The 10,353-nt window shown below is 38.9% G+C and overlaps 1 protein-coding gene across 1 annotated transcript; it reads right to left on the reverse strand.

Annotated features, from left to right (window-relative positions):
* Window positions 1-1,369: 1,369 nt before the first annotated feature.
* Window positions 1,370-10,086, reverse strand: NPY1R (neuropeptide Y receptor Y1). Its single transcript, XM_003257917.4, has 3 exons — window positions 9,915-10,086; window positions 3,282-4,131; window positions 1,370-3,182 (listed from the first exon to the last, which is right to left on the reverse strand). Exons 2-3 carry the CDS (start codon window positions 3,978-3,980, stop codon window positions 2,730-2,732), a joined length of 1,152 nt encoding a protein of 383 aa, XP_003257965.1. The 5' UTR covers window positions 3,981-4,131; window positions 9,915-10,086; the 3' UTR covers window positions 1,370-2,729.
* Window positions 10,087-10,353: the final 267 nt, after the last annotated feature.

Consider the following 10,353-nt stretch of genomic DNA (forward strand, 5'->3'; position numbering starts at 1 on the left):
TATTCTAACTATTATCAATTTACTTAAAATTCATATAAGCTACATTATCATTATACTTTTCTACTAACTTGATTTCTTTTTGTTCTTGGGTTTAAGAAAACCCAGTGGTTCGTTCCATAGTTCATGTTTAATATGACCATTTTTTTCTTTTTGAACTCCAATGCATCTGTTGCTGACCCTTGACTTTACTAGTAGCTCATCAACGTTTTTGGACAAAAGAAGAATTTGATGTTTGGTTCATTATTTATGTGAAGTCAAGGGGTCGGCAGCATACACAGCTGAATGAGAATTCTAGAAATGGCCTTTTCAGCAAATGTATGACAAAGAAGCACTTACTTATTAAGACTCTTCCCAAGTAACAACTTCTTTCCATATTACCTAGACAGAGAAAGAAAGAAATTCCCATTTGTCCCCAAAAGCAGAAAAAACATCAAGTAGTTCAAAAATTCAGGCTTGGGTAAGGAAAAATTAGAATATTTTCCAGTAAGTATTAAAAGATAATTTTAGAATTTTATTTTATTTTATTTTTGAGATGGAGTCTTGCTCTGTTGCCCAGGCTGGAGCACAGTGGCACGATCTCAGCTCACCACAACCTCTGCCTCAGCCTCCTGAGTAGCTGGGACTACAGGCACACGCCACTACACCCAGCCTATTTTTGTATTTTTCGTAGAGACAGGGTTTCACCATATTGGCCAGGGTGGTCTCAAACCCCTGACCTTGTGATCTACCTGTCTCGGCCTCCCAAAGTGCTTGGAGTGAGCCACTGTGCCCAGCCGAATGGTTTTTTTTTTTAATTTGGTTAACTAAAGGACATTCTTAGGCTATAATTTTATTTCATATTACCATTCAATGCAAAAAGTGTGATATTTGTTTTAGTTACAGGACCGATAATGCAAATTTCTAAAATCTAAAATGCCCTTTTGCTCAGTTTAGAAATGAAAATAATATAATAAAAGAGAAAACATCTTCTTGGTAAAGAATAACTTAGGAGGAAGGATCCAAGAACACTGCAGGACGTGAGTTGAATAAGATTATCAACGAGAAGGAAGGAAACTTGGTCATTAATCATTTGTTTTGGAAATATATTTTGAAAATACTTCTAAGTATTTGCACTGTGCTATATGCACTGCGGACAGCCATGTTAAACAATTCTTGCCTTAAAGAAGCTTACGATCTAGCAAGAGAGGGAGACTGAGCCATTAACGGCTATACTACATCAATGGTTATAACCATTGATGGCTATACCACAGCCATCAATGGTTATATCATATCAGTGGTTATGTTTCATTAGCAAGCAGATACAGGATGCTTTGGGAACGTCATGGGAGGGAAGTCATGGGATGAGAAAAAATGAAACTGAAAGAGACTCCTCAGAAAAAGCAAAAACAATATTGATTTTAATAAAATGTCCGCCCTTTTAAAATCAAACACATTTAATACTTTATCTGTATAATACATTGAAGTATGTCTTGTTCTTTAAAATATAGTTTCTCCAAATGATTCTGAGGCTCAATCATGATTACAAGATACATGAAATTAGGAATATTAACATGACACAACTATTCAGTAATCTTTACAGTGCAATATTTATAAGACGCCACAAGTCACACAGTTTATACAAGTTAAAATGGGCTATATGAAGTATTTGCAGTTTTTGTGTATTTTTCCCTGCTAGGTGAAGTGAATATTCTTTTAACATTGTACCTTGGTGTTACTTCCTTTGAAAGATGGACATTGAAAGTTAAAAATCAGTCACTATATAGGCACTGCTGTATGGAAAACACATTTTGTGTTTCTATATATTGTAAGCGGAAATGCCTTTTGAGTACATATTTATGCCAGAAAGCTTGACAAACACTGAACAGTCTGTAAAAAAAATGGAAAATCTCTTGACCATCAATTCAAATAAATATAACTATTTGCAGCAATACTAATTTACTTTATTAAATTAATTACTGTTAAATGCTCTTGTTGTCAGGTACCAAAATAGTTTTGAAGTTAGGGAGCTGCTTTCTCTCTTCATTCCTATGGGTGCCCCAATTCTCCATAATATTTGCAGCTGAGAAGTACGTCTTTTTATTCATTTTTAAATTTTCATTTAAGTGACAATCAATTGGGAGCAAATTAAATCCTTTCTTAAGGTGAAAAAAAAAAAACCACCAAAAAACAGAAACCTCAAACCACTTCTGAATAACTTCAGACTATCTTTTGGCTCCTGAATGCTGCTTTTGCATACTGTTACTATTGTAACACACTAAAATGATGCCTATCATAAAATAAGGATGGCCCAATCTGTTGACAATCTAATCTAATCTAATCTAATCTAATCTAATCTAATCTAATCTAATCTAATCTAATCAAGATGACCCAATCTAATGACAGTATTGGATGGCAAGTACTTCTGAAGTCAGTTAATAGTAATACTTTAAAGAAATTTCATTCCAATAAGTACAGTATAAAAGTCTTTATATTATATGCATAAATTCACAAAAAGCACTTCAAAGATGTCTGGTCAAAACTATTTCCAGAAGACCCCAAAACCCACACCTTTTGTTCCAAATGTAATTATGACAACTACAACAAAAGCAGTAAAAAGCAAGACAAGAAAATCTTAGTCATTTTCAAATGATTTCAACCCCATTCCTTGGGAGAACAGGTAATCAAAGAATGTTGCAGGTTGTGCTTGTTTTTAAACAGATGTCATCCGGGACCATAGGCTATAAGTAGTTTCAGATTTTTTCATTATCATCATTGTTGATTTTTTTAAATGCGACTGGGCTTGCTTGCTTCAAAGAAGTCTTGGAAACATCTGTGTGCATGGTGGACATGGCTATTGTTTCATAATCATCATCCCGAGACCGGAAATCACAAAAGTTGAAGAAGAACTGCAAGTCTCTCTGGAAGTTTTTGTTCAGGAACCCATAAAATATGGGGTTGACACAAGTGGATATCATTGCTGTGAGGTGGCAGAGCAGGAATAACAGATTGTGGTTGCAGGTTGCAATGATCTGATGATTCCAATCAAACACAGTGTTAAAGATGGTAAGAGGCAGCCAGCAGACTGCAAACGCTACCACAATGGAGAGCAGCATGATATTGATTCTTTTGGTTTCACTGGACCTGTACTTATTGTCTCTCATCTTGTCCATCATGTTGTTTCTCCTTTTTAGGCGTATATATATCTATGGAAGAAAAAAAAGTTTAAATAGAAACACTCATTTGATGAGGAATTCTGTGTAAAGAAGGTAAAAATGGAAATGATAGAAAAAAAGTTTTCTTACCTTGAAGTAGCAAATAAATATAAAACAAAGTGGACCAAAATACTGCAGCACCAAGAGAAGAGTGGTATAAGACAACCTATGAGAGTCCGATGGAAATTGATCAAAGCACACGTATTTGTCTTTGTACGCATCAAGTGTTACATTTTGGAACGGCTCATCAGTCATTACTTGGTAGATCAGGAAAGGCAAAGAAGAAGCCACAGCAAGGACCCAAATCACAGCAATACCTACATAAGCATGTCTATTATTTGGTCTCCACCCTCGAGGGTTGATTATCAGCTGATGTCGTTCCACAGCAATGAGAACCAGAGAGAAAATGGACACAGTGATTGAAACACATTGCACAAAAGGATTCAACTTACACATCGTCTCACCAAAGACCCAGTGGTCCATTAATGTGTAGACAAATGTAAAGGGGAGACACATGATGGCAACAAGCAAGTCTGAGAAGGAAAGGTTCACAATCAGGATGTTGGTAACATTTCTCATCTCCTTTTGTTTCAAGATGATTATGATCAAGGCCAGGTTTCCAGAGACACCAAGAATGATCACAGCTCCATAAGCAAGAGCTAAGGTAAATATCATGGCCAAGGGCAGATGACAATCATCATTTTCAAAAGCCAAAAGCTGGGCATTCTTCTCTGAGAAATTAGAGTGGACTGAATGATTTTCAACCTGGGAAAATAATGTTGAATTCATTTTGATTGGTTTGGTTGTTATAGATTATTTTAGGCAAATGGACAGTATGTTTCTTCAAAGCAGGTCAACTGTTCAGCTTATTCTTATTCCCCATATTGGAATCCATTTACCAAAATTATTCTGAATTCTTCATTCCCTTGAACTGAACAATCTGTAAAGAGAAAATGACCAATTGCATTACTAATTTTATTGAGGGCAGTCAAAATGACTTCTGACTCATAGAACTCTTTAAAGTGAAAACACTGAAATAAATAAACAAAATGTAATCTTGTAAACATCTTTCTAAAATAGCAGAAATAGTGAAAACATACTGCATAAAGAAAAAAAATTTTAATTGGACTTGTTTACAGAGCAAGTCTTAGTAAAACATAATGGTCTATAAGTTAGTAAGGAATATATAAATCTTATGCCCCAAGTCTTATATAAACAGTAATAACAGCACATTCCTAAACATTGTAAGAATATGAATGTATAGAAACCACTTAATGCACAGATTAAAACATAAGAAAAATAAACAAAGCAAAGCCAAATAAATTACCTAATTCTTCCATATGCTATAGAAATGGAAGAATTAGTGTCAAGGTTAAGTTGTAGCAATAGCTCCACCATACATACACTGGACTGCTTGCTTTTTAGGGCAGATGTTATTCAGCACAAGTATATTCAACAAAAGATGATCACTACAGTGAAACATCAAAAAACTTTGCCATGAATGACTATTGAGAGACTAGACAATGTTTAATCCAGAAAATACTTAGTAGGAATGGTACAAGAATGTCTTCTCGTATTTTAATGAGTAGCATGTAGAACACAGTGTTGAGCTTAGAATGTTACATCTAATTATATGTACAAGTTAAAAGTAGGACCAAGAGGTGCACGTTATTTTTTTAAATCACATCGTTGTGAGGAACAAAAGTTTGATAAAATGTAATTATTTGCCTGCAAATCTAGCAAGTGTTCCACATACAAATTTTACAACCACCATATGAAAGACCATTTCAGAGAGTTCCTATATTGTGTAGGAGATTCTAACTTTAAGAGTCTGTTATTTTATTAATGTGTTAGAAGCTTTCAAGGATTTCTAAGGTATTATTTATGTAAATATCTTCCCTACCCACCAGACTATATGTGTGTCCAATGCGAGGATCTAGATTTTAGTTGTAATTTTGATTTTTCATAGCATTTTGTGATATATTTTTCTCTTATTAACAGCACAAATCACAGACTTGTAGAGTTTTAAAAAGTTTGAAATTATTTTAAAAACTCCTTTTCAAAAATAAGTCTGATATTCCCTAGATTACTCAGTAAATATGTGAGATGGGGTTTCTTATGTTAATTAACAGGCCATCGTGCTTGTATTAAGAAACAGAATTTCATTCTTTTCTTTCTTAAATAAGACCAATAAAGAAAATTGTGCAGAGTTACTTCCATCGAAAGAAAGATAAGAAACTTAATGAATAAGAAATGCATTTGCCTTTTACTTAATGCCTCTAATAAACCTTTCCTTTAATTTTTTTGCTTTCTAGAAGATGAGGTTTTTTTTTTAGTATGAAACCATGATTTGGCCTTAAAAACTTAAGAATAAAGCTCAGTGAAGTCAGAATGAAACTATTAAAGAATGGTAATGGAATGATTTCAGGTATGAATGTTATTAGAAACATGGCTCTCTCTTCCTCTATGCATCAACCTGTAATGACTCCCTAATACTTATGTGATAACCACACTTTTTCTCTCAAGAATTCCAAAGGCAGAGAGAATGATCAGTGATTGTCAGAGTTTGAAAACAATCTCAAAGGAGCAGTAATAACTTCAAATTATTTGGAAATCTCTTATTTTAAGAATTCAAGAAAATTTAGCATCATATTTCCTATTTAAGTTGCTATAGAGATATTTAACATGACTTATCAATTAATTATAAGTTTCCCTTCATTATTTGAAGTAAAACTAGCAAAGTAGGGAAAAGCTTTTTATCCTTGTCACCAAGTACCAACAGGTGAATGAGGACCCTGGCTTGAGACACATGAGAGAGAGAATACTAAGTACATTCCCCAGCCTGACACATTAAGACCTCTGCATTATACCTCTTGTCCACACTTTAATAATCCCAATGTGAATACACTGCTCTAGGTAGGTGAGTCTGTTCACAGTCTACCAAATATAGCTCTGCATCTCCACCTCTGCCATTCCTCTTGCTGGGTGTTCTCTCTCTCCCACCACCAATCCAAACTCTACCCATCTTTCAAAGCACCATTTAGTCCCTACAATCCTTAGTTGGCTCCTCTCATTTTTAATATAACATCTTTGAGGTAGGCATTGTGCATATTTCATAGTACCTTGCAAATATTAGATTTAGAATAAAACTGTGTTGACTGATATAACTGACGCATGGTTGGAATAGTAGGTTCTTGGGTAAATTAATCCTAACATCAATAGCTCAATTCCATCATAGTCCTTGAACAGGCAAAATGTATGCTAATCACAACAGCCGCACTCCTAGGTCATGTATATAGGGGAAAATGTTACACTTTATGTAAAAAAATTATTTCTGAAAGAAAATTTATTCACTCAACAAATATTAATTAAACATTTATTTTGTGTTAGGCATGGTTTTACTGGAGAGAATGTGACCTTTTCACTGAGTTTCTAGTCTTGTGGGCAGAGAAAGACAAGAAAAAAATTAGTAAAAGATATAGTATGCTAGATGACAATGAGTATTATGAAGTAAAACAAAGCAAGAAAGAGGGACTGGGGCCGGGCGAGGTGGCTCACGCCTGTAATCCCAGCATTTTGGGAGGCCGAGGCGGACCACCTGAAGTCAAGGGTTTGAGATCAGCCTGGCCAACATGGCAAAACCTTGTCTCTACTAAAAATACAAAAATTAGCCAGGCAGAGTGGAGCACACCTATAGTCCCAGCTACTCGGGAGGCTGTGGCAGGAGAATTGCTTGAACCTGGGAGGCAGAGGTTGCAGTGAGCCAAGATCAGGCCACCGCACGCCAGCCTGGGTGACAGAGCAAGACTCCGTCGCAAAAAAAAAAAAAAGAAACTGGGATTTGGGGGAGCTGCAATTTATTACTTGACTGTAAAAGATGGCCTCTGACTGAGAAGAAGGCATGTAAGTTAAGACCTGAGAGGAGTGGTGAGTAGGGAAGCTATGCAAGTATCTCAGGGATTGCATCCCATATGGAAAGAACAAAAATCCCTAAGGCCCGTGTGTAACTGGTGTGCTAAGTAGCAATAAGAAGTAGGATAAATAAGGGAGGGACTCTTAGGAAATTAATTGGGAAGGCTAAAGAGGGGGGTACAGACTGTAGAGCCTTTTTTTTTAATGGTCTTTGTCTATAATCCTGAGAGAGCTGGGAGCCTCTGGAGAGTCTTTGGCAAAGGTGTGAAGTTTTATTACTTTTGATTTAAAGTTACTATTCTAGCTGCTGTTTTCAACACACTCAAGGAAAGAGAAGAAATGGGGAGATTTCATTAGAAAGCTAGTGCAATAATTTTGGCGAGAAATAATAGGGACAGAGACCAAGATGTATACCATGGAGGAAAAGAAACAGAAATATTCTATCCACTGACTGATTTTGGCAAAAGTGAATACATATAAGAATTCACACAGACATTAAATTATTGCAAAGTACAGGCTACAAACATAGCTTTCTTACAGATGAGTTCAGGTAAATGTACTGAAGCTCTAGTCTGATACCTTTGAAATTGTATTTAATAGGCATGCCCAATGAGGAAGCATTTTTCTTACTAGGTAGAAGTTAATTTAGCCACAGAGAAAATGAAAACTTTATTTTTTTAAGGTGTTTTCAAGCCTGTTTTACTAAGTGCACATTTGATAGTTATTCCAGTTGTGTAAACCAATTCTGCATTGGATAAAATGTGTATTTTCAGTTTACCTTAGTGTAATTTCAAGAAAGAATAACTGTCAGAAAACAACAATACTAAGAGAGAATTTACATACTTTATCTTTGCAAAAGAAAATAATTTGATATTTACTATTCTAATATAATTTGTAAAATAAGCTATGCAGCTACAGAAACTGCAAAAATTAAAGACTGTTAAATCTCAGTGTAGCTGCCATGTGCATATAGAGACAAAACATAGACATTACATACATCACCAGTTGGCAAATTAGCCCCCTTGCAGAGGGAAATTTCCTCTCCTTTCTTTCCAATTAGAATGCTGGCCCTTAATTGCTTGCTCTTCGCAGTGCTGTTACTACTTGAAAATACAGCTCCCTGATCATAACCTGCTGCAGATAAATTTTTTCAAATACTCAGGATTGGCTGTTCACCTCACTTGTGTTGGAAAAGAAACGTCAGCCTTGTTACATACAGCCTCCCAAAGTTACTGCTAGCTTATCTAAATGAATTACATAATTCTCTGCTCCTTCCTTGCTGGGGAGGGCTTCTTCAACAGACTGCTGCCTTAAGACAATAAAGACTAATAAAGTAGTAGTCACGGAAGGGCACTCAGTCTAGTCCTGGGTGGGGAACCTGGTCGGGTTAGCTTTCTGCTCCCTCGCTTGCTTCGCCAGAGAGCCGGCCCATGGGTCGAGAACAAACAGCTACTGCTTTTCTGTTCCAGACCTGACAGACAAGCTCCACATGTCCCCTGCCTGTGTATGCCATCCCGCCCGTCATGCTTTCTCATAGGATGGGGAGTGGGGGAAGCAATGCGTGCTCTGTGTGTGTGTGAGTGTCAGTGTGTGTACATGGAAACACACTGTCTTTTGCTCCTCTCCCCTGGGTTTTTCCTGTGTTCCAGAAGTTATCAAACAACGAAATGGGAAATGGGACATGTTCAGTCAAAATTCCTGTTGGGACGCTTACCCACCCACCTTTTTCATATTGTGTAACTAGGTGAATCGCCCGAAATTTACTCCATTCCTGACTCCCTACTACACACACACACACACACACACACACACACACACACACTCTCTCTCTCTCTCTCTCTCTCTCTCTCTCTCTTTCTCTCTCTCTCAGAAAACCTTTCTACCAGTGATAAGAGACTGGCAAAAGAGAAGAGATACAAACAACCAAAACCAAGCAGATCCCAAACCGAAGTCAATTATCTCTTTGGCCCAACATCAGATCTTAAAACATTCTCATCTCTCCAGTCTACCTGGGAACCACCGGCACACCCTATCAAGACACCTCTACCTCCTGTCCATTCCCAATCTCCTAACCCAGCCACGTTCTGTTCCATCATTACTTTTCTAAAAGAAAGAGCTAAAGAGTTCCCTGATTAGAACTCCGATGATTAAAAGCTTCGGATGTCTATCCGGGCGCAGCGCCACACTCGAAGCGCCCGGTACTGCGGTGCGCGGCTCGACTGCAGCCGAGACGCGCGGAACCCGCAAGTGGGGGTGGGCTGGGGTCCGCGCCGAGGGCCACTCCCACCTCCGCCAGCTCCCAGCCCGACACCTGCCGCAGGACCCGGGCGACGTTGGGCGACGCGCCAAGCCCACCCTTCTCCGGCTCATCCCAGCCAGTTACTCCGCGAAAACTCCGGTGCGGCCAGAGCCAGCGCCTCCAGCCAGCTCAAGACACATAAGGAAAAGGAGCGGGTGCGGGATAGACGAACTGGGCGCCTTCCCAGTGCCTCGGCCTTTTAAAGAGAACCTGGGTAGAGGAAAACTTGGATCCCCATCCAGAAATTCCCCGGGAGCAGGTGGTGGGAAAGCCCGAACTCCGCCTAGGGTACCCTCTCCTTTCACCCGCGTCGGCCCCATACCCTTCGGCAGGAGCCCGCGAACGGTCCGGCGATTTGGAGCAACCTGCGACCTGCCTGCACTGGAGACCCCACCTTGGTCCCCCAGAGCCAGTTTCGGACACTCGCATCGTTTTTCTTCCCCTCTCATCCTTCACCTTGTCAATGAGAGATTTCGCAGAAGTCTCTGGAAAGGCATAAACTCGCAACTTACCCTCTTTGGAATTTGTCTTTTTCGCTCCTGCTTATTAAAGAAGGAAGGGTGGGAATGGAAGGGAGCAGAGTGGGGAAGATCCGCTGGTATTTCTCCTGCTCAGATCCTAAAGATTGATGAAGCTAGGAAGAGACGCCTCCTTAAAGCCGAACTCCACCTCATCCCGGATCACGTGACGGCGTCCCGCGAGTAGCGCCTGAAGCTCCCCCAACCCCACAAACACCTCACAAAGGTGCACACCTCGGGGAAGCATTGCCTAGGAATTTTGGAAAGAAAAGCAATCCAACAGAAGCCACACATTATTCGACACAGACGCCCCGCGCAGGGGAAAGGAAGCCCTAATCCCCACAGTCCTTGACTTGGGGGAAGGCAGGGCAGTTTCCCGAGGCTTGAAAAAGTCGGTGCCACTGTGCTTTTCTTTGTTTGCAGGTCAGTGCCA

This window comes from Nomascus leucogenys, chromosome 7b (assembly GCF_006542625.1).
Source record: "Nomascus leucogenys isolate Asia chromosome 7b, Asia_NLE_v1, whole genome shotgun sequence".
Taxonomy (NCBI): Eukaryota; Metazoa; Chordata; class Mammalia; order Primates; family Hylobatidae; genus Nomascus; species Nomascus leucogenys.